Below are 26211 nucleotides of genomic sequence, written 5' to 3'. Positions count from 1 at the left end.
TGAATCACTGACCCAACTCTGTTTACAGCCGGACCACGCAGTGCTCAAACGTTTCTACACTAACGTGGTTGTTAAGACTGAGAGAGACAAATATAGCTAAACGCCGCCATGAACGGCACAAGTAAGTAATGATAGAGGCGGGACATGGCGATGGGAAGGTCACGCATAAATGGACGTGTAGCTCCCTTGTAAAACACTGTATCTGGATCCTCTCAGACGACCTGCTCAAGCAGCCCACTCAAACCAGACCAGGGCTTTGTCGGTCTGACTGCGCTGAAGGCGGCAGAGGAAACCCTTTGTTACAGGGCCCCTTGCTAATAGCCAGGAAAATCCTGCCTTGCTCTGTTTGATGGAAACAGAGCTTCTCTCCTGTCTCTGTAAACATTAGTCTTGTGCAGAGATCCCTACTACCCGGCTCTGCTTGCCTGGCTATGGTAATCAGTAAAAAGCAACCCTTCCAACAGCTGTCTATACAAGTTGGGTGGGGATGGTGAATTTTTATTGGTCTCTCTAATGAATGTAGTTCCTACATGTCAGAAAGGAACAGCCAGCCATGTTCCACTGATCCAGAATCCATCATTAGCGTCAACAGTGAGCAGGTGCAGGAAAAAAACAAAACAAACATCACCCATTATAGGGTTGAAACATCTGTACATCAATCTTTTTGTCTGGCATGATTTGCAGTACCTTCTCTAAGGAAACCAGATGCCATTTAGAAGATATCAGGGAAAATACCAGAGGGTGCTGGATGGAAATTAGGAGGAAGTCATGATCAGGGGGATGATTACCAGGGAATGGAATCACTGGGGAGTGAAATGACTCCAGGCTATGATAGTGGATAAGTACTGTTCCTTCTACTTACAGCAAGTAGGTAGCTAAATTAAAGTGGACTGTGATCCTACATCTTAACATTAGCAATCTGGCATTTAACCATTTGATCTCATTATTCAGAATTGATGGAAGATGTTTCCCCCTCAGTAGATTGAATCAGATACCATCTCCATATTAGCAGTACTGCTAAGCATTGACAAAGTCTACTGTGATTCTTGCTATTCTTTATTACATTTATGACACAGTAATTCATCCTCAGAAGTGTCTTGCTCCAAAATAATTCCCTTTATTTTTGGCCAGACAAAGCTTTTCTGTCTAAAATTGTGTCTTCGCCAACTGACACCTACATACAGTGTTTTCAGAGTCTGCACGTCTCTGTCCTCAAGTGCACAATTGCATGTTTCAGCTAGAAGTTGGAAAAGCTGGATCAGAAATAGTTTACACCCTCTTCTTGACACATTTGATATGCATTATTGAGAATGAACGAATACAATCCTGATGCTGTTTCACGTGATTTGGCTGGTTAAAAGCTAAGCCAGGTCAGATCAAGTCATGGAACAAAGGCACTGGTAAAACCTCACTGCCAGTTCTCTCTGTAAGATCTAGAGCCAGACCGATATGTCGGCCATAATTATTTATTTAGTATCGGCAATTATGATGCTGATTTGTCCTGGCTTTCCAAGGCATTATTGGCGTATATACATTTTCAGAATTTTCCGAAAATTAAGTTCAATCAAGATACTGGTATGGCATATTTATGACCTAAAAATGCAACAATATCTTATAGACAAGATGCCAGAGACGAGCAGAGGTCTGTGTTTTTTCCTGCTTTGAGTCACCTGGGGCTCACACTGCTGGACCACAACTCACTTATTAATTGCAATTAAAAGGCCTGTCTTAAAGAAAATACAACTCCACGATGAATATAGTGAATACGATGTAATTATATTAGGTGATAATAGGTTCAATACACGGTTTTATTAGGCAAAAGAGGAGGAGGGTCACTGGTGGTTTTGTCTTTTAAAATGCCAACATGAGCTAGCTGTGTGGTTTTGTCTGTTAGATGAACCACATTTAACCCTGGCGTCCCTATTTTGGGAATGTCATAGGTGAAAATGTTTCAGAAATTTCAAAAATTGCAGATGTATAAGGTGAACCTGTACTGTAGATCGGCTATGTTCGCTGTTTCATTGTACGACAAGTATATAGGGCTTAAGTGGTTAAGTATCCCTTTGCAGTGGTAAGTGCACATGCTCCTAATGTTTTGAGCCTTTCTACTGGACTATCGTGTAACTCTTAACTGCTCATTTGGGAAACAATCATCATAAATCAAAGGCATTTCTCCTCGTCTGGTTCCTTTCCTAAGCTTTCCTGCCGACTACCTGTACATGCTGTAAAAGCTCTGTGGCATGCAAGTGCAGCGCAAAGCATGTTTAGATCCATTTGTTTTTATGCAGAACATTGCTGAGTCTGCAGTCCAACATCCAAACACCATCTCTGGTGTCAGGAGGAAATGGTTTTGACCCACACATGTTGGAAAGGGAGCAGAATTGGTCAGTGTGTCAGAGTTTACCCTCTCCCCCAATCCACACCCATCAACCACAGTGGACAGAGCACACGGGACATGGCATTCCACAAGGGGATTGTGGTGTGTGTGCAAGCTGGCCTGGTTTTCCTTTTGGTCTCTGCTTGGACAGAAGAAAACCCTCCAAAGATCTCTTTAGTCGCCATTATTTTTGGATTGTAGAATTGGAACAGGGTCAGATCTTACCCTGTCTGCACTGTAATTTGTCTGCCCTGCATTCCTGTCATAAGCTGTGTCCTTAACAATGTTATTTTTTCTCAGTAAGCTCTTACAGTACATTGAAACTAAGGTACATATAAGGCTATAGGAACTAATGGTTCAGCTAGATAGATATAAAAGAAAGCACACTACAGCCACATACTGGACTTTGCTATTGGACCCAATGACGCTTATTGCTATGGATATGATATATCCAAGGCATGGTTTGATTACTTCCTCCGTAAAAATGTTTGACACATAATCAAAGTGTCACTGTGAATGGAAATGTCCATTCAATATACCGTTTGTATTCCTATGGTTGAGCCTTAACCACTAAAGGCCATTTGAACCCTAGTGTCCTTATTCTTTGGCATGTCATAATAGGCAAACATTTGACAAAAATAGGCCAACATTCGGTGACAATAGCCGCTCTACAAGCTCACAAGAGAGACAAATTGTGGGGGCCAAGAATAGACCCCTGGGGGACCGTGGTCAACGAAGTATAGGGGTTAAGTGGTTAATGTGCAGTGTCATGGCAGAGAGAAGCAAATACTGGCAATCAATCAATCAGAATCAATAAACAGTAGAAGTACTGACAGTGGCTAATTGTACCAGTGGTTTGTGACAAATGGCCCCAAAAGCAATGAACCGTTTTCTTTTAGAATCAGCTAAGTGTTTATATTTTATACTATTGTAGAGGAGACTGGTTAGCACTGCGTGATGCAAAGTAGCTTGTGTGAATGGTGGTTGAGTGAATTCTGAAGTAGCCAATGTTAGCAAAAGTTACTGACCAAGTGGGCAGTTGGAGATGCTCCTTTTTGCAGTAAACAAATGTCAAGTGGCTGTCAAAACCCAAACAAGGGATGGAATTGGATTGTTTTCCCACTCCAACATTCCTCCAAACTCCCCCCATATGCGATTCTGAATAGAACAGCGTCTTTGTCTGCACAGAACAAGCTCTCTCTCTCTCTCTCTCTCTCTGTCTCTGTCTCTCTCTCTCTCTCTCTCTCTCCCCACAGTTCTCTTAGGGCAGTTTAAGTGCTCAAATTATAATCATTTTAGCATACAGAAGCTACAGTACGTGTTTTGCCTCCATCATAAAGCTCAAATTGTGTCACAATGGCAAACCACAGAGACACTTCATTTGAAGACTGAAATCACATTGCACCTTAACACCAGGCTATTATTCACAACATTGTGGACAAAGAATAGGACCTACTGTAAAAAATAAAAAAAGAAGAAAAAGAAGGGAAAAAAGGGGGGGGGAGGAGAATGAGCATATGGCACCTGTTGCTACACAGACAAGTTCATTTTCCCTGCGGGAAGACTTTGGCTGACACAGAGACTTAACATGTTAAAGTATCTCCCACGCAGTTTAGGAAAGCGATACAGTACACATAAATACAGTGCGTCAGGGACAAATGGCCCGAAGTTGTGGCTGCTGCGTTACGAGAGTCTGAAATGTGAGAATCGGTGAAATGCTCACCCCACAAGGGTTTCACTCCAAGAGTTGTGTTGGGTCTGTTGCCATGGTGAAGGAGTTCTTTCTCCCACCTGAACCCGAGGAGAGGAGATGTGAGCCTGTCCAGGCAGAGCCCCCCCCCCCACCCACCCACACCCTAGGGACGGATGTCATATCATCACCACTGACTGGCTCAGAAGCCTCTCTATCAAGTGGTGGAAGACGTACTTCCTTTTGCTTAAGTAGAAGTACCAATACCACAATGTAGAAATACAAATAAAAGTCCAGTATTCAAAATTGTACCTGAGCAAAAGTACAAAAGTATTGGCATGTACTTAAAGTATATGCCAATAGTATCCAAAGTAAAAGCGCCCGTTATGCAGAATGTCCCATTTCACAAGTTTGTTTTCCAAAAGTTTTTTTTTAAAACTCTTTAGAAAGTCTTTGGAAAATATCAGAAACTAGCAGATCACAACGTATAAAATATGAGCCTAATTGGTAATTGGTTAGGCTATATGTTTTGTAATAATCAAAATCTGCAAATGAACTAGAAGTTTTCAAATAATTGTAAAAAGTACAATTTGTCTCTGACATGTACTACAAAGTATTGAAAAATGAAAGTAAAGTAAAAGTACCTCGAAATTGGACTTAACCACTTAAACCCAAGCATCGCTACTGTGGGTTTAGCTTAAGCATAAAATAGCTGTGAGCTTGTCGATCGGCTATTTTCAGCGAAAGCTTTCCCCACAATAACAGAAAACAGAAAAGACACTAGCATTGAGCCCTGATGTACTCCGGTTACCCATATTGGAGTTTAAGTGGTTAAATACAGTACTTGAGAGTAAATGTACTTAAGAGTATAGTTACTTTCCACCACTGCTCTCTGTCAGCCAGGGCCGTGTCAGAGAGGCTCTCAGCCTGGAGGGGCGTGTCCACCACCATGTTCAGCAGAGCAGCTGATAGCGTGTTGAATATAGTTGCTGTCGGGCAGAAACCTCACATATCTCCATATTCTAACTTGTGTTTTTCCGTAAATGACCGCCCTACTTGATCATATACAGTGTCACACAAAAGCGTTAAAAAGTAGCAGATCTACAAGCTCGAAACACGTTTTGAGCTTGTAGATCTGCTACTTTTGATATTTTTTCAATTTGAATCCTGAAAAGTAACAGTTTGGACATAAGGGGTTTGCACCCGACAGAGACGATTATATGGCTCATTTTGTCAGGCCTTGGCTGAAATGTCCAATTCCCCCATGTGCCGTTTTAAACATTAACATTGTTTTATAGAGGTATATATGGAGGAAATAGGACATTTCACTGCTGGCCATTGTTAGAGCGGTCGGAAGGGAACCCACACACCGCAACGTAAACAGGAAAAAATGACACGTCGCCTCATGTTTTACAAAAAATATTGTTTTTGTAAAAACATACTTAGTGCGTAATGATGCAACAGTGCACACTGCACAGTGCACAGTACATTCATTCAGTTTTCATAAATCACAAATAGAACAAATTTTGATTTTGTATACAAGTTATTGTAGCCATTTCACCCTGAAGCCAAATGGCAGGGTTCATGTAGTATATTTTGAGGGTCTCTCCTTTAAAATTTAAGGAGCAAGAAAGCAAGCAAACTCAAACATCCTTCAGTGAAATTTCTGCCTATTTAGGCAGTTTTGGTTAACCAAAACAACTCTTTATATCTGGCAGTTCAACGCACCCTCAAAACACAATAATGGCTGCTGCCTTCTTCAAAGGAAACCACTCCTTTCGTTTGCTGTCTATGTTTTTGAGGAGGGGGGAAATGCCAAGGGCTGAGAGAGATTTAGAGTTTCAGCAAATGGCAGTAGAGCAGTAAAGAGTACAGTACTAACCACAAGAAGAGAAAACCAAACCTCCCTCTCACTGGGAAAACTCCCATAAACAACTCCCACATATCCAGACAGAGTGGATCCAACTTTACCCTCCAAGTGGGCTAGATTCTGTTTGTCCACCTGGTTTCTTTTGGCTCGCTCTGGCCCAGAGCCTATACTGGCCTAGCCTAGAGATGTGTGAGTGCTTTCGCTTAGTTCTGTTCACAGCCTTTGCCGTTCAATAGAGCACATCTGGAACGAGGCAAGGCAGGGGCAAGGAGGAGCTACATGTGAAATGGACCATGATTTAAAAAATTATTCTTATTTCTTTTTTACTTTAGGATAGTCCCACGCACATTAATTTACCTCAGGATTTTTTTTCAGATGAGATGGCAAGAACATATAGAGGTGGTCCAGACATATACTTAACACTTTGTCAAACATGTTCCTTACACACTCAACAAAATCAGCTCATACTTCATGCATACCGGTAACCATGGCCCCTAGTTTTTCCTAGTACACTGGGGGACATGTTGTATTTGTACTGTACGTGCATTATGCATCCACGTGCACTACAGCAGTGGTTCTCAAACTTTTTCATGTCAAGGACCCCCAAATGGACACTTATTAGCCCGCGGACCCCCATTTGAAAAGATACATTTTAAGGACCCCCAGTTTGACATGCATTAGGGCTACGGACCCCCATTTAATGGCATTTCTATCTCTGGGACCCCAATTCATGTTGTAAAATCAATGATAACTTAACTCTGAGAGTGTACAAATGGAACCAAATGGACCCGTAGGGTCCATTTGGTTCCATTTGTACACTCTCAGAGTTACAGACCCATAAGGGTCCATTTGGTTCCTATCCATCATTTAGCTGGGGACCCCCTGGAACCCCCTCAAGTACCCCTGGGGGTCCCCGGACCCCACTATGAGAACCAATGCACTACAGTATACTGTAGTGTGTGGTCACACTACTATGCTGTCATTCTAAAAGACCACTTCATGCACAGTTTCCACTTTCCCTCTTGCACAGCTGCAACTTTGACCCAGTTACATTATTCGGTTACTCGGTTTTTCATGGGTGCATATTATTGTTGCAACAACTGTGGGATCAGAATCCTCTGAAGAATTGTCTTTCTTCTCCTGCTTCCAGCGTCGAGTGCTGTCACTGTATGTTGGCACACATTTAATTATCTACAAAAAACATTCTCTTTATTCTCTTTTAATTTAGAGAGTGGGGAAAAAAAGACACTTTGGCCTATATGGTTGATAAATCACAGAGTTGATAGTTGACTTTTTAAGCTTCTTATGAGTAAGTTGCAGTCGAGTGAGTTTTCACTTAACTGTGGGTGACGTAACTCCCTCGGTCACCCCAGAGATCAAAGTGACCCCTTGTCTGGTGACTTAACGTAGTAGCTCTTCAGAGGCGATGTAATTACACCCCGTATTGCAGTAATTTAACATGGGGTTCGCCTGCAGCAGGAGAGTTCACGACCCCCATGTGGTTTTATCACTGATCTCATCTCAGATTCCACCACTGAGCTCCGTCAGATTAACTGGTGCCGCATAAAAGACAACTTGCGTGGTTTAGCCATCAAACCATAGAGTTAAAGCATCAAACAGATGGCCTGAACTTAATTACTATAGACATTAAGATGATGGGTAGATAAATGTTTTCTTCATGAATTGTCATTCAAAGTCATAGAACAGTGGTTATCAAACTTTTTCAGGCCAAGGAACCCCAAATTGATATGTATTTGGATGTGGACCCCCATTTGAAAAAGTTTTGTCAGGGACCCCCAGAAGAGATTTATGTTAAAACATATCAATATTATTAAAAGTTTTCCAACGTTTAAAAAAAATAGCAGCTCGCAGCATGGCACAAAGTGACGCGCCGTGAGCTTGTAGATCTGCTATTTTTGAATAGACAACGTTGGCTTTTGAATAGCCAACGTAATGGATAAAGTGGTTAAAATGATTATGATGCTATATTAACTACTTTAGCTGGAGACCCCCTGGAACACCCCCAAAGACCCCTGGGGGTCCCCGAAACCCCACTTTGAGGAAGTCATAGAATATTAAGTACGTGTCTAGTATAAAGGATAGCACATCCTTGACCCAACTTGTGGATGATCATGAGGTTTATCAGATTTCCAACAGCAGAGAACAAGCCTCAGAGCTATGAGGCGAGTGAGGAAAATGCTATGAAGTTCATTTCTTTTTTCATCTCTTCTCCAGATGCAGATCCTCGACAAATTCCCGATTGAGGGCGGACAGAAGGACCCCAAAAAGAGGATCATTCCATTTCTTCCTGGTGAGTGCATAAAAGTGCACACAATTACAACACAGCATGATCTATCTATGCTGTACATTCTACCATCATGTTATCGCTAGCTTGTGCCTCCACAGCCGTTTAGTTTCTGTCGGAGAGAGAGAGAGATTTCGCAACGAGAAAGGCAACAAAACAGGCCTTGCACATTTTTTTATGCATAACAGATATCCGTTTGTACTCCCTGCATACTCCATAGCTCAGCCTACTACAGTAACTTTCCTCCAACCAAGCCCCCGGTCAGTTGTTGGTCTGGTATGGATGTAGTAGGAGGCTGGCAGAGACAGGGATCCATCTCTAATCTGATAAAAGTCAGCGTGGCCCAGAGCAGTGAAGAGCCCCTTTGTTTAGTCAAACTCTGAAGCTCCAATCTGGCTAGTTTTGAACTGACCGTAATGCCTATTGCCTGATTTATACTTGGCTGTAGGCTGTGTCAAGGCACTGAACATCACTGATCTACAAGCTCTGCTATTTTTGTTTTGCGCGACACCAGAGTGCAACTAAGTATAACCAGGCTTTAAGAAGGTCCACATTGCATTCAAGAAGTTCATTGCGTCATGGGGCCTATTCATTTATACATGCTAGTTTAACAGCCCGCTTATGAGTATTCCCTATGGTATCACGATAACACCATAGTTGAGGAGCCAATTACCAATTTATTTATTCATTAGAGATCTTTTGACTAACACCCCTTTTTAGTGCTTGTAGTCACAAGTACCGCTGTTCCTCTGAGTGCTTGAGCGATTTTTCAATGAAAATGAAACGAACACTCAGGATTTTACTGTGATCATTACATGGCCCCAGTCAGTTTACCAATTAAACAATAATCTACTGCTGTAGAGGCTAGTAGTAATAATATCCCTTGATATTTATCATTCCTCCCACCCACTAGTATGAGTCCATTTTTTACACTCAGGGTTAACCCATTGAGACCTGAAGCCGATTCTACATGGTGCTCAATCTTTTTCATGTGAAGGACCCCCAAAATTATATGTATTTGGCCGTGGACCCCCATCAAAATATTTTGTTCCAGGGACCCCCAGAAGAAAAGATTTGAGTTAAAAATGTTCGCTTTAAAAATATATATATTCAAAGATTTGCACTAATTTTCACAATTTTTCAAAAATAGCAGATCTACAAGCTCGTATATCTGCTATTTTTGAATAGCCCAAAGTGTAAAATAATGCTTTTTAGCTCAAATCTAAAAATGACACAGTTCTAGGTCTTAATGGGTTAATGAACTTGCTAATGCTGTGATACTTTTTCATTGTGCACTATGCAGTGCTAATTTAGCTTGGAAACCAGACGAATCTGCCACAGCTAGAAGAAATAGCCCTGGGCAGATTGGTCTGGCGCTCACCCCAGAGTTGTGGGTGACCAATCTGGGCCCACTATTCAAAGTGGAATTTCTTTTGCTGTGACGTTTGAATCTGTTTGTAACCGCCCTTTGGGAATGAATCTTCCACACCAAAGTCCCAGACTAATATCTACTCACTCAGTGATGCCAGGCTAGCGCTAATTGAGGATGCTCTGTTCATCCTTCCAGGCAAAGTCTTATTTCGCCGAAGTCACATCAGGGACGTGGCGGTCAAAAGACTGAGGCACCTGGATAACTACTGCCAGGTAAGACAACAGCTTTCTCTCTGACAAAAGCCTGATTTATACGTTGTTGCACTTATATGTTGACTCACTGCCAGCACAGTACAGTTTCTATTGTTTTACAGTAATCATTCTGATGATGCAGTTTGACCTTTCATTGTTTTATATGGACGACTTTTGTTATCTGTGCAGGGTTGGGAAGAAGTTACTGATCAATAAGTGGTATCAGATTACTTTAAGTAACCTTTAAAGTACTTCATTTAACGGTGTATTATTGAATGATTGACGTTTCTATTGACAAAAATGTATATAACTGAACATTTGTACGTATCTGTCAAAAGGATAAAACGCACAACAAAAATTATATTGTGGTTCTTTTGAGTGCAAAAATGTGTAAACTGTTGATTTGAATGTAACATTCCCAACCCTGCATCTGTGTATGTGTCAAACAATCCCCCGGGTGACATCATGTCCTACAATGCTGGCAAGTCAGATCCCACTGTCTGTTCTGCCAATACGAGCCTGGACAGGAAAGCAGCCGCTCTATCTGTGCTGGTGGTCACTTCCTGTCACCCATGTAAATAGGCAGCTTATGATGGAAACGCAGGATATAAGGGGCACACAGGGCAAAAGCGTCATACACACAACACAAGAGTGAATCAGCCGACCTGAGGTGTGTGTGTGTGTGTGTGTGTGTGTGTGTACAGCTGGCCTGGCCCCCTGACCCTGTTATATTCACTAGGTCAGACATGGGAACGTGTGAAGCAGGCGTGATGCCAAGTGTGGCAGTGTACTGTATACTTTGTTACGCACCGGTGTCACATGGCAAAAATAGCCAATCTACAAGCTCACAACGCGTCGCAGATCGGCTGTTTTTGCCACGTTACACCAGCGTGCGATACGGTTTAATGAGTATTTACTGGGAAGAACAGAGCTATATGGAACACTAAACAAATGCCAGTAACTTCAACCTAATAGCAAATATGAGTTTATAATGTAGCTTTGCTGACTGTGCTCTATCTACAGTATTGCCTATTCATACTGGTACAGTGGACACACACAGTAAAGTGTTCTCATTTCGAACGCATGCTGTTACTCATTTAGAGTTGCAACAGAGTGATTTGCATCACCCTCCATTTGTCCCTTTGTCTTGTCCCGCTCTCTGGGATGTGAACCCTCTTCCTTCTCTTCCACGCCCTTCAGTGGAGGCGAAGGTCTTTGTGTCATCCTCTCATCTATCGACTGACGTACGGCACTATATGACTCCTCAATAAACTTTGTTGTATGGTCATTGGCGTGCTGGGAAATGGGTTGAATAAACCATCTCTCTCTCTCTCTTCCTCCCTTCCCACCCGCAGGCGTTGATGAAACTTCCCTCCCACCTCTCCCAGAGCGAAGAAGTTCTGAGGTTCTTTGAGACTAACGCAGAGGACCTCAACCCCCCCAAAGAGTGAGTCTTATTGGCAGTTTACTTTAAGACCATCAGTGTGTTTAGATTAGGCTTTCATTGAACATTCACATTCATTATATTCCCTATATTGAACACTGCCCTCTGGTGGGATTGTTAGAACATTTCAATTGTAGTATGTGTGAAATATGCGTGGCGGTGAGATGTTCAACAACCGTCAGCGACACTGACCCATCCTGATCCCAGGTCAGTGCACGGCTCAGCAGTGATTGATAGTCGGCTGAGGGATAATGTAGTTTTATTAATGATGATGTGGGGGGAGTGACATCTGATCTCAGCCTAGGTGCTTAAGGTTCAACGGTATTATGAGAATGAAGGGTAAGTTCGGGGTCTGGGATCAGGCGAGGATCATTTGTCTTTGTCAGCTCCTCGTCAGTGGGAGGAATTGCAGAGTGAATTGCAGAGTGGTCCTCCTGGATGGGTGTCACAGGACCTTTTGATCGATGGGGTTTCTCCTTAAGGTTCTTTCCTCTCATTTTTTTTTTTGTAACTTTTTGATTTATGTTCTCCAGTGGCTGCCTTGTGGCAACTTTGCAGCTGAACGCCTCTCTGAAATTATTATAGATTTCTTTTTTTTTTTACCTAGAAGTGAACTTTACACTCTGCCGCAACTCCCTGTATATGTTCTGTATTTATACTATACCAACACATCCTGTGAGGGTAAAAACTGGCTTCTTTTAGTGGTCACTCGACCGCTATACTCACCTCCGCCCCAACCTCCATTTAACCACATTAAACCTGGCCAAACCCTATTTTGGGCATGTCATTATATGAGAAAATAACAGATCAACAAGCTCACTACACGTTGCGTCGCGACACGTTGTTAGCTTGTAGGTCAGCTGTTTTCACCATCATACAAGTGTAAAATACAGCTTAAGGAAGTGGGGTATTGTACATACACATTGAGTAGTTCGGATATCCAATTGTCCAGAACTGCAGATCCAACCAATATGCCCATATATGGGCATTCCAATATATGGGCATATACTGATGAAATTAGAGATCTCCATATATGGGCACAAAAGGGACACAGACAGACAGGTACAACGGGTACTCAACTCCGACAAAGCTCCCGACACTATGACTCAGACATGTTGGTCGGATCTAGTTTCATATAATTGCTGTAGATTGCTTTTATAATTTTCTTTAGGAAGAAATATGATTCAGGTCAACATTGGTCACACCTCTGGGTCAATAGTCAACAGTTACTATCAGCAATGGTTGCATCACGGCTGAGCCTCCAATCCTCAATCACCACAGTCATCTAGGAGTGCAGGGATCTAACCATTTACCGCCATTACATTCCACAAGAGGGAGCCATACATCTACCTGAGAGATGAGAGAGCATGGTAACTGGATGATTGATGTCTATTGTCAGCATGGTACAGCAACTGAAATGGTTTGAACTTTTGATCCTTAATGATCTTATTTCTGTAGTTTTTCACGGCAATGATCATCTCAAATTGCCCACTCTTGTTAACTGTTGTTACTTTTCTCATGGATCATTTTTCACCTGTCAGCCTGAATGCAAATAATTATATTAGAATCAAATCTTAACAAGCCATCAATTTAAAACAGAATTATGGCACATGATTTCCATACAAATGGGGCTTTAACTGTTTTGCTGTTACCTTAAACTATTTTATCATACTTAGCATCTGTGGACAAGCAAAGAGCTACATCTATCTCAATAGCATACATACAGTAGCATATGTGAACAAGCAAGTAACTAACTTACATACTGGATAACATAACTATCATCTATCCAAACAGACAACAAGTACTGATGGAATACAACAAGTACTAAAGAATGAGGGGTGCTAGGGGCCGGGGGTGAGGTGGAGACTGAAGTGCTACTGTACGTTTTCAGACTGAAGCAGAAAATTACAGATTTGACAGTATAGGTGGCTCATTGAAATTAATTGTATTATTCCTATCTGCAACTTCACAGTTCATTACATTTCTAAAAATAAGTCCTTCAATGATTTCTGACACCTGAGCACTCCTGTAAGACTGATTGGTTGTTTTGATTGACTTGCAACGCTTGTTAGTCCGTTAGTTATGCGGCAGATTCTAATATCTGAGAAACAGTTGTTGAGCTTAATTGTACCGTGTCAACCTGCTGTGGATTTAGGATGTAAATCTCCATCTGCACCTGAGATAATTCAACAAAACAAACAAAACAATAGACAACAGACTCTTCCAACAAGAATTTGTTGGAGACGAATGCACAACTCTTCCAAACATTTTCAACATTCAAAAATAGCAGATGTACAAGCTCTGTGAGCTTGGACATCTGCTATTTTTTAATAGCCCAACATATAAATGGGAGAAAGTGGTTAGAATGATTGTAATGCTGTGTTAACCACTTTTGCTGGGAACTCCCTGAAACCCCCCCCAAGGACCCCTGGGGGTCCCCGGACGTACCTCACTTTGAGAACCCCTGATCTAAGAAGCCTGTATAAAGTGAGTCCTGCTCAGTGGCATGTGTGCATGTGCAGGATTTGATCATTCCAACACCACAACACACAAAAAGAGGGGAAGAACTGTGGCTGCTTTTCTTGGCTCTTTTGTATATTCAGATGAGGAAAGAACAAGAAATGTGATATTGTAACTTGTGCTTTTTCTCCTTGTGCTTATTTTAATGGTCAAATAATGTTGGTTAAATTGAAAAACATTATTTAAAGAACACCATGCAGGGTCAACATTTTTCAATGGAAGAGTAGGCAGACCAAACCATTGCAGATGTAGCAGTTATGCTGCATTAACATAATCTACCATACAGGTTGGTTAAAATAACGTTTTATTCATTAGAATAATTCCTGGAATGTAAAGCTGTAAAGCTTTGAAGCTGCAATGGCAGAGATGTGTCCACTACATGTATACCTGCACAAAGAGAGAGAGAGAGAGAGAGAGAGAGAGAGAGATCATAACAAAGCCATCTGCAAGGATGTCACGCCAATGCGATGCACATCATGCAGCTCTCATGTTGTCTTTTGATTCTCTGAGCTGGACATCATCATTAGCATGTTATTACTGCTGATTTTTCTATCAGCATTTCTTCAGCTAAATCTTACACGCACGTGCATGCTTAGCCATGCACACGTGCGCACATGCATGCACGCACACGCACACACACACACACACACACACACACACACACACACACACACACACACACACACACACACACACATACACACGCACAATTCATCGATCATGAAGAAAATTACAGGATTGACTTTACAGTTGCAGTAAACAGTCTTTTATGGCCTACAGCAAGTCTGATCTTACAACAGTGTTTCACCACATGGGGTGGTATTAGTGGTTGATATGTGGTAAAACTAACATTCTTTCTCCTTGACATCATTGTGCAATCAAGATCCAGTTTTCTTGGAGCTCTGTGACTGTGTCTATGAATCTAAAACACTACATTTCTGCCTGTAGGTAGTGTGCATGCTCGTGGGTAGATATGCTGTATAGTTGTGGCTGTAATTGTGCGTGGATGTCTGAATATTGCTATTTACAATTCACATTTCTTGCTCAAGCACACACACACACACACACACGCACACGCGCGCGCACACACGCACTCTGCAGCATTTGTGGGCAGCCCAGCTCCCTATTGATCATAATGATTTCCTGTCCAATGCCATGGACCCACTGACCCCCTGAGTCAGAGGTCATGCTTGCAGAGGTTAATCTTAGGTCATCCTCAAGCGGGAGTGTCTGTATCGTGTATGCCCAGAGTGGAGCAGACACTTTGGTCCTCTGGCTTTGACCCAAAATGGCGGAGAAGCGTGAACAAAAGACTAATATCTTACACATTCCATGTCTAATAGGCCCACCTACAAAGAGTGAGCTGCAGCTATGCGCAAACAGATGGTTATTCTCAACTCAAACCCAGGATCAACCCGGGGTTGGATTTTAATGATGTGTTCAGTCCCTGCAATGTGTGTGTGTACGTGTGTGTGTGTGTATGTGCGCGCACACACACATACATGCACATATGCGCATGTACATATACAAACGTCTATGATCTTAACCACTTAAGCCCAATATACTTGGTTGTATGAAGTTCGTTGAAATAGCAGATATAAGCTCATAACCTGTTGCGGTCTAACAAGTTGTGATCCAACGAGTTGTGATCTTTTAGTCTTCGCCATTTAAAAAAAAATATTATTATATGTATATTTTTAAACTAAACTTTTCGCTTATAATGACATGCCCAAAATAGGGACGCCAGTTTGAAAGTGGTTAAATGAACCATCTCCACTGACTTCTGTGACTACCTGCAGTTAACCAAAGGTTAAACTTCAGCTCTGAAAACACAGGCACAAAGTCTTAAACATTTTAATAGTGTTTGGACATATTTACGCCCCCTCCTCCTCACACCCCTTACCTTCCCCACCACATCTATTGGGTTTTTTACTGGCGTTAGGAGGAAAGTGCACAGAGCCAGGGTTGTGTGCTCAGTCTCCTCCTGGGAAGAATATTCTTCCCGCTCTGTGCTATGGGTCACTTGTGTAGCAGGGCCAGTCCCATACAGTATCTCCTCTCTCTAATCCCCCCATTCTCTCCCCCCCCCAAGCCTCCGTGTCCTTGGCAAAGACATTTAGAGCATGCATTCATGTGCCGTGAATGTTTTTGAAAAATAATGAAGGTCCTTTGTCATCCTATTACTTATAGGGATATTCAGCTTGCATTACATAACAGCTTGCATTACATTACCACCATTTGTTGTCCTTTGTCATCCTATTACTTACAGGTATATTCAGCTTGCATTACATCAAAGTCAAAGTTAAAGGAACACTTCCCCTATCAATTGTTTACCCCATGAAGCCGTGAATTCATGGACATTTTATGTTTGTTTGTGTCACATCCCTTCACTATAAATGAAGAATTAATGAAAATACATGATGAATTGAAGAAAATAGGGGGCTAGTATTAACAACAGCAAAACTATATCAAAAATATGTTTATAAACCCCAACAAAACTCTCATTATAATCCAAGTACCTTGTGTCCTCACTACTTCCAAAACACATGAAGTTTGATGTAGCTTTGGTGTTGTTAATCATAATCCCTTATTTTCTTCAATGTATCAAGTATTCTTTTCATGTTAAGATTCTTCATTTACGTGAAGGAATGAGTCAACAACAAGAATTCTACATGAATTCACGGCTTCACATGATGAGTAATTGATGGGTGGGGTGTATGTGTGCGTCCGTGCGTGTGTGTGTGTGTGGGGGGGGGGGGGTTGGGGGGTGTGGTCATTTGGAGGGTTGAAGTATTCCTATAAGTGCACAGTATCTCACCCATGAGTGTGCTACATTATTTAAAGAATTACCACCATTAGTTGCTTCTCTCCATACTGCACCACAATCTCCCCGATAACTTAAACTGAACAGGGATCAATAAAGGTTCATTTTATCTTAAACCATGTGAACTGTTCATATAGGAGGAATTCATCATTTTAGCATTGCAACTTATTACATGTAGTAAACTATTATTTGGTGTATCTGCCTCAACATGGCACTTTAACAGCTAATGGTATCACTCTGGCTCTGCATCATTTAGCTCTTCTGTATTTTAACAGCTATTGTTATCACTCTGACTCTGCATCATTTAGCTCAGAGTGTAAATTATTCTGTATTTTAGCGGTAAATTACAACACGGTTTGTGTTGGCTGAGAACTGGCCGTTATACATGATTTCACCTTCCACTCATCATATAGAAAGTTGTGAAATTCCTAAAGCAGGGAGTTTGGAGTAGTGCGGACATTACATGAGCATCCAATGTAAACATTTCTTTTACTGTATAAAGTTTCACGTCAGTAATTGCATACAAATGTCCGCACAGCTGAGTGCGTATAGAGTTATATTTCAATATGAGGTAATAGTTAATTAGTCAGTATTTATTTTTTTACGAAGCACACAGGCTATTTACATGCCTCGTGAGAAATGTTTCATGGCAGCTTGGACATGCATCTGGAAATTGGAAAGCTTTGTTCAAAAGATTACTTTCACTTAAGAGAAAGAGCCGTGTTACTGTTGCCAAACCTGCTTTAATTCACCAAGAGATGTATTCCCTAAAACAATTACTGGCATCCAACGGTTTTATTGTATGGTTTAAAGTGTGTTTTTTATTTAAAGCAAAATAAAATCTAAATCCAAATGGTTTCCGCATCTACTGAACAGGGAAATACAGTATACTTACCGATGGACTTCTAATGGAAAAGGCTCCTACAAGTCAGTAAAAAAAAACCTGTAAGACCTGTCACAAATACCTTAAATCCTTTCCCTCAGAAGTTTTACTGTACTCCAGTGAAACACAGTGAAAGGTGACCCACAGGCCACGACCTGGGAAATGTTTGACAGGGTTTATCCAAACATGTTTGCATATCCATAACTGGCCCACATGGCTCTAGCCCTGCTGCTGGCCTCGCTAGCGGAGCCAGGTGTCTGTTCCCATCTGCCTTGACCTCCGCTCTCTCAGCACTGACTGCGTCCGCTCTGCACTTCATTTAACTACATAAGGACCTGCAGACTGCCAGGATTTACACAAGACGCACATGGTCGTCGCTGTCGGGCAGAAACCTTCTATGTCCAAAACGGTTACCTTTCAGGAAATGGAAAAAAATAATAACCTGCGTTCAAACTGATCTAAAGTAGTAGTCAAAAGCTCTTGTTAATCATTTTCATTGGTTCATTATTTTTAAACCCACAGACACACTTAACCACTTTCATTTTCACTTAAAAACAAAACAAAAATAGCAAACATAGCTGATCTACAAGCTCACAAATACTACACTGTAGTATGTAGGGGGCATTCAGGCATTCATTTACCAAAAAAACAAAAACATAAAAACGACAGCAACATATGGACTTACAAAGCAAGCATGCGCACACACACACACACACACACACGCACGCACGCGCGCGCGCACGCACAGGCACACGCACACGCACACGCACACGCACACACACACACAGAGTTGGATGCAAATATACATTTAGGCGTCCCAAAGGCACTTAATTGCACATGCGCGCTCAGGTTCTCCTTCCCTCCGAGCCCTCTGGGGTTGGGGCAGCTCAAAGAACAGAGCATGGTCATTGTTGCCACAGAATGGTACAGTATGCATTTCTATACTAGCCCCATGCATTCAACAAGACGTGCTGCTTTACTATGAGCCCTGGAACAGAGGGACACTTTGACATTGAAACCCGAATGGGACACGGAATTGAATGGGACACAACAGAGGATACAACACCAACATGCATGCAATTCTGTTAACAACAGCGGCGGCCGAGATGCCGCCATAACATTTCCGCCACTTGTACAGTATCGACTCATGCATTTTTTGTTTACATACATACAGACACGGCAGTATTTGTACTAGAAGCTGTGATCACTCGCTCAGTCAGTGTCACTCACTCTCTCCTCTGTATCTCTCTCTCTCTCTCTCTTCCTCTCTGACACAGTCACTGTTGCTCTTCACTCCCCTATTTGTGTCCTATCACACCCCCTCTCACAGAGTGGGTCAAATTCTACAGGCATTCTTAATGAGGGTTTGGCCGCTGTCTAGGCGCTGATAGCGGCTCTATGGTGACAGGTTTGGGTATAGGGAGTGTGCTGGTTGCTGTTATGGTCCTTCTAAAGGGCTGTGACTCTCCTGCGTATCTAACAGTACACACACACATACTGTACACTGACCATGCCTCTGTGGTGTTGCTTCCTTTTCAGAGACTGTGGAGGATCCTGCAAGCGCAAGTCAGGTAAGAGAACCTCAAACTACAGTACACATACGTTTGCATTAACCCATTAAAAAAGGGAAAGAAGTGTGTCATTCTAGATTTAGTGTTGGCTATTCGAAAATAGCAGATATACAAGCTAGCAGCACATCTGCTATTTTGGAACATTTTTTCAAAATCTGTAAAGTGAAGAGAACTACTGATTTAAAAGGAATCGGCCTCAGGTCTTAATGGGTTAAGCCTTATTTATTCTTAGTGGTGCGACGGTGTCCCATGTCAAAATTAGCAGATCTACAAGCTCACAACACGTCACGATGCGCCACACTGTGAGCTTGTAGGTCTGATATTTTCAGCGTGGTACACCGGCATATAACAGAGTATAAATTAGGCATTACGTAGAGTAGATGAATTCATTTATCATGAGGGTATAGAGTTGATTTATAACCAAAAAAAAGTCTGTGTTAAAGGTCAGAATTGCTGGGTGTACTTGTATATGACGTGGTCCGTTGTACAGACAACAATTGAGCACTTGGACAGCAGTTGGTGACCTTTTTTTTCTGAACTGCACAAAGCAGAGAAGGAGAAGAAGTTAAGTACAGAAGGATGCAAGTCATGATAAGATATCAGTACTGTGCCTACAATCCACACCCTGAGTGAACCCGGTGTTATTGTGATGAAAGGGTTAAGCAAACAGCAGTGGTTGGGAGCAACCACCTGTTACTGCAGCTATGATCTGTATCCACTGGGCTAGGGGTTGGGTGGTTTGCACGTGCGTGTCTGATTCTGTGTGTGTGTGTGTGTGTGTGTGTGTGTGTGCGTGCGTGTGTGCGTGTTTGTGTGTGTTAAATCCTGTCCTACCATTGACAATCTTAAATCAAATTGGATACCTTTTTAATTTTATTAACTTACTTATTTTAGTATTTCTTTCATGGATTTGTAGCCTGGGCAGCATAGAACTCAGTCAGTAGAGCTAAGCTACCTGCTAAGAGTGCTCGCCTTTGAATGGCAAGGTTCTGGGTTCAATCTCGGGCACTGCCAACTCAGTGTATGTGTAGCACGGCTTGGGTAACTAAGACAGGTGGTAAGCACTAGGAGCTGATGGTAGGTGTGGCGCTCCACCTCAGCAATCTATCTCCCAGAGGTCTAGCTCATTGAAAATGGGATGTGTGTGTGTGTGTGTGTGTGTGTGTGTGTGTGTGTGTGTGTGTGTGTGTGTGTGTGTGTGTGTGTGTGCAAGTGCGCGTACATGCGTACAGTACATAAATGTGTGGGTGTGCACATAACATGTGTGTGACTCAGCTGATGTCAGCGGGAGTAAGAACTTGAACATTTGAGAGGGAGGAGACTTTGAGAGTTTAATGAACAGCTGTGCTTGTTGTGTAGTGTGTGTGTGCGTACAGTACAAAATTGTGTGTGCATGCACGCGTGCGTGTGCATAACTATGTGAGTGTGTGTATGCATGCATGCGTGTGCATGTTTACACTTGCAGACAAACTTAGCATTGCCACATACAGTACAGTACATTACTTAGCAACGGTAATTAAATAAAGCTAATGTATACTTGATTGCACAGCTGCGCTCGCTGAAAATAACAGATATTCGTTGAGCGTGACATTGCTGTATGACAAAGTACAAATTAGGCTTGTTACCAATCTGCTGCTCTCCAGTGTGATGTAGCTAATAGTAATCTTACTAAGTGTCCTCTACCGGGGTCATTTCATTTTGTTCCAGGAGACCCTCTCTGCTGAAAAGCTGTAACGGAGCTGTCTCCAAATGAAATAAGACTCCTACTTAATTTCATTATATGCTCCATGGTATTGGGGCTTTACGTAAGAGTGAATTCCAGCCACATAGTGAAATGGAAAGATTGTCTTACTTCAGCCGTGTGTGTGTGTGTGTGTGTGTGTGTGTGTGTGTGTGTGTGTGCACGTGTAGTAGCCCTACATTCAGTCTGTGCTAGATATTAGATTGGCTCCCACTTAGAGACAGATTGGCTGCCTGGAAATTCACTCATGCAGTGCGTTTCATTCACATGCAGGGTTTTAAATGACACTCAGCTGGTCTATTCTGCATAGAATGACAAATGACCAATGTTAATTATCCGCAGGTTTCTATGTGTCTGTTATAAAGAGCATCAAGCCTATCTTGCAGCACATACTGTAATTGACATGACGGCTCCAGTCATTCAGTGGAAAAAGGAATTCCATGATTCCTTTTGCCTGGTGATAGTGTTTTCAAAAGTCCTACTAAAGCCAGAGTTATACTTGTTTGCACATCGCGTCGCATACCGAACATAACCGATCTACAAGCTCACAATGTGTCGCAGCATGATGCGTTATGAGCTTATAAATCTGCTATTTTGGTGCGCAACACTGGCTAAGTAACTAAGTATAAATCAGGCTTAGGCGCACAACGTACTGTACTAAAGCCCAACACCTCTAAACCTTCACCAGGGCCCCTGTGCTGGACATGGGGGTTAAACTGCAGCTGAAATATTGCTCGCTTCTCTATTAGAACCGGACACAGCGGAGAAATTGCACCGTGAGTCTGTGGTGAATTTGTGCTGTAGCTGCAGCTTATGGTGGCCATAATTACACGGTGCTGGTCTCCCCTAAGAGTTTACTAAGCCCCGGCCCTAACTGGAGAATGTTGCCCCCAGCCACAAAACTGCATGTGGTCAGAGCAACGGGTTAGGAACTCTGTTTACCTGGCATGAAAAAGCTGCAGAAATCACAGACATAGGAGAGTGGCCTAGGTTAACGTAGTCCATCAAAGATGGCCAGCCTCTATCGTCATCACTACCCCCACCATCACCATCAACATCATCATCCCTCTCCCATTCTGTGTCTTTATCCTCTCTCTCCATTGGTGGATGTCTTTTTGTTTTTCCTCGTAGGGATTGATAGATGACAGAGACAACTGAAAGGCCCCCACCCGCTTTGAGAGTGGATTGCAGTGTTTGTTTAGGGGATCTCATCCTTCATGTGGTTTCAGTAAAGACTCTGGCCTGCGTCTCAGTTATTGTTCTCCAACTGTGACCTCCACTGCAATCAAATCAGAAGCCCTATGGGGCTCTTCTTGGCTGGAAGGGGTCCATGCTGTTGAGTCAACACCATATCTGAGCCCTGTATCTTCTGGAGGTTCAGAAAAGGACATGCAGCTACAGTACCGTCTGACAGAGATATGATGGAATGTTTATGTTGTCGAAGCCGAGTATTTTATCACCACACAGTCCAACTGTTTTACTGGAGAGACTAGGTATAATGTGGATAGGATTATTATCCCATGTAATTGACATAGTCGGCATAGTATATCATCATCAAATCCCTTGAAGACATAATTATGTATTTTTAACACTATGTCAAATAAAAGTGCATTGTATTAACTCCTGTTCAGGTTCAGTCTTTAGGATACTAGATGAAATGAACAGGGAAAAAGGAATGGAAAAGAAAGGCAAGAATGATGTGATTATCTCAGATGTCCTAAAGTGTACCAATACATTGTACACTTCATGGTCATCACTAACGCGCAACTTTCCATCTTAAATTTCTAACTGATCTTCGGAGTGTTGGGTATAGTGGTGAGGGTGCAACAGAGAAGGGGTGAGGGGGACAGAGTGGAAGAGAGCAAGTTGGAGAGAGAGAGAGAGAGAGAGAGAGAGAGCGCTCGGGGGCGCAGTGCATGTGAAAAGCAGATGGAGAGAAGAGAGGAGGTTTACGTGGCAAGTGGAAACCATTTCAGTGTTACGCACAGCAGACTGAGGGAGTGTGTTTATGTGTGCAGCCTTGCTGTCTTTATTTGAGCTGGGGGCTCAGGGGGGGCCGTAGGGAGTGGAAGTGGAAGTGTGTGTGTGTGTGTGTGTGTGTGTGTGTGTGTGTGTGTGTGTGTGTGTGTGTGTGTGTTAATATCAGTCAAAACAAAACAAGTCACCTTTATGTATACAGCACATTTAAAAACAACAGGAGTTGACACAAAGCGCTTTCCAACCGAAGCGGATGACCAAACAAAAAACATAACTGTAATAAACCATAATCCATAAGAGCAGCAAGACTAAATAAAACACATAAATCGCAATATGTGGGATTTGTGTGTGTTTTTGTGTTTATTTGTGTGGATGCATGTATGAGAGCATGTGTATGGGAGTAAGAGTGAGTGTGTGTGCGCACATGTGTGCATTTAGTGGGAAGAGAAGGGCTAATCTGTGCACGGGTGAGTGGGCCAAGAGGTCTGCACACGTGCGTGCGTGCGTGCAAGCATGTTTGTGTGCAGATGGATAGGATTGGCGTAGAAAATTAATATGACGAATGAGCGCTCCCTTATCAACTATTGTGCACATTTTCTGCAAAAATGCTCTTATTTTCTCAATAAACAGCTATTGAATACTGAGCCCTTTGACAGACCGCACCTCCAAGATATAAAGGCCTCATTCACTCCCTGGCAATCAGTCTCATAACATCCAAACGATTGCAGTCACTCCCGTCTCACTATCGATCATTCTCCTACATGTTTTGTAGCTTAAGGTAGGTTAGAATTATATATATATATTCTTTTTATTCAAACCAACTTGACAGTTAAGGCGGAAAGTTAGCCTGAAGTGACACTGTCCAGAGTGGCTCTTGTCCTCCTGCGGGGGCAGCAGAGAGCGGAGTCAAGCCAAGTCATTCAGTTTCTGACAGTGAGCATTTGTCAGTGTTGCTGAGGCCAGCCTGGAGGACACCCACCCTCCCTCCCAATGCAGGCCAGGCCAGCAGCATGCAAGCTTCATGTCCAAAACACCCAGCGCGGTCCAGAGAAGAAAAAAACGGTTACGAAATCCTCCGACACTAAATGGGGCAAAAGGAGGACGGTCTGGTGGTTTCTCTGTGTTGTACAGCTGCTGTTGTGTGTGTGTCGGCATGTTTAAAGAATGCTGCAGTACTGTGTGGGAGTCCGGTGATTGGAAAAGAATGCTCGATGAAAACTTAACATGCTTCTTAATATACCATGCACCGTGCGTGGTTTTCAGCGTTATCCGAAAGCCATTTGAGGGATTTTTCCCTCTGTAAGTTTGTTTTGGACATGCTCTCTGTACTATTTGTTTGTGCCCCCCCCCCTCCTCCCTCCCTCCTCCCTTAAGGCCGCATACTGATTCCATGACATGAGTGCATCTGTACACTCTATTGAATGGCAGTGTGCGCAGTCCGTTCCTCATCCACCTACTGTACACATCTGCAGCTGATCATGGGCCAAACAAAGGCATTGTACTTTGCCAAATTTCACTCCACGCACAACACAGTTAAAGTCTGCCTTCGAAAAACAATTGCACAACATTCAAAGCATGACAGCGTTTTTACATGGAAGTCTATTCCAAGTCAACCCAGAGGCCATAGTGACAGTCACACACAGTCAGAATCCTGATCCTGAAATATGAAAGCAAAGCAGAAAAAAGGCCACTGGTGTAAAACCGGCACGCAGTGTAAATGTCACAGGTCCGTTTGTACACTGTCTGAGTTAACCCATTCAAACCAGGGACATATCCACAAATCTGTGTGTATAACCACTTTGTCCATATTTTATACTTTGGCTATTAAAAAATAGAAGATCTACAAGCTCATAGCGTGGCCGCGCAATGAACTTGTAGATCTGCTATTTTTTTGAAATCTTGAACATTTGTGCAAATATATATATATATATTTTTTTTTTCAAAGGGAGCATTTTTGACTCAAATCTTTGCTTCTGGAGGGTCCCTGGAACAAAACACTTTCAGATGGCCAAATACATATAATTTTGGGCATGAAAAAGGTTTTAAGCACAACTGATATATAGCAACATATTTTCTTTAATAACACTGTTAGGATTAAGACATTTGTAGAATCCCCAGAAACAAAGATTTGCACAACTTTTCCACGATTTTTCAAAAAATAGCAGATCTGCTATTTTTGAATAGCCAAAGAAATCTTAAAATGACACAGATGCGTTCCCGGTCTTAACAGGTCAAATGAACACTGAGGATTTTTACAGTGCAGGCTGCCTCAAATCCCTCACTCCCTGGTTTCCTCCTCTACATGACGCATTTTTGCAAAAGTTGCCAACTGTCGTCCTCTCGGACAGAGATGATGATGGGCGGAGGAGGGGAGGGGTTGGTGGCGACTGGGAGTGCAAAGGGTGGGAGCAGGAAGCACATGTATAAATGTGAGAGGGGAGCGACATAAACAAAGTGAGTGGCTAATAAGGCTATCTGATGGTGGCCCAGAGCTGAACGACTTCTTTCAGCCTTCATAAATCCTGTTTAAGTATAGGCCTATGCTGTGCATACACACTCAGGAGACTGACTAATACGTGTGTGCAGACATACAGTACATGTACATGCACTAGTCACGCCCCCCCCCACACACACACACAAACACAGTGCTGACACCAACAAATTATATGTACTTGAGTACTGTACCCGAGTACATTTATTGATTATCTGTACTATACACTTACGTAGCCTATTAGATTTTTGGGGGGAAACTTACTGTATGCCTTTTACTCCTCTACTTTTGGCTCTACACTACATTTCTATGAATACTGCATACCTTTTTCTTGGCCACAGAGAATTCTCACCTGTCACCACTAGAGACCTGTTTCACTTCATTTGAGATGGACAGTACAGTAGAAGTTATCCCGGACCCAAACTGATTGTTTACATTGACTGCACTTTTTGACACGCACGCACACGCGCGCACACACACACACACACACACACACACACACACACACACACACACACACACACACACACACACACACACACACACACACACACACACACACACACACACACACACACACACACACACACACACACACACACACGTACACGCACACACTTTTATTTGGAACTGCACAAAAAGCGCAATACATAATAGATCCAAACACTTCAGGAGAAGGTTACATTACGGTCAAATCAGATACAACTGCTGCACATGCTTATTAAAACACAGAGGAAAAAAGATAACACATTGATGACGTACTATATACAATTATTTTTCCTTTCCTACCCCCTTAGCTAAGGATATATGAAACATTGTCTTCTCTAGATAGACAGACTGCCCATGATAGCTGAGACAAAACAGTATTTAGCCAACTTTTTTTGCATTTGTCTTT

General features: G+C 42.4%; 1 protein-coding gene across 4 annotated transcripts in view; it reads left to right on the top strand.

Moving 5' to 3' along the window:
* Positions 1–26211, top strand: part of LOC311058049 (SH3 and PX domain-containing protein 2A-like) — a 57045-nt gene that overhangs the window by 3289 nt on the left and 27545 nt on the right. For all 4 annotated transcript variants that reach the window (XM_084075347.1, XM_084075345.1, XM_084075348.1 and 1 more), the window contains 4 exons: positions 8173–8248; positions 9810–9886; positions 11221–11312; positions 19076–19107. In XM_084075347.1, coding sequence (XP_083931473.1) covers positions 8173–8248; positions 9810–9886; positions 11221–11312; positions 19076–19107 — 277 coding nt within the window. The remainder of the gene's footprint in view (positions 1–8172; positions 8249–9809; positions 9887–11220; positions 11313–19075; positions 19108–26211) is intronic.

This window comes from Gymnoscopelus microlampas, assembly GCF_963454915.1.
Source record: "Gymnoscopelus microlampas genome assembly, chromosome: 13".
Classification (NCBI taxonomy): domain Eukaryota; kingdom Metazoa; phylum Chordata; class Actinopteri; order Myctophiformes; family Myctophidae; genus Gymnoscopelus; species Gymnoscopelus microlampas.
This window is presented reverse-complemented; position numbering and strand designations above follow the sequence as displayed.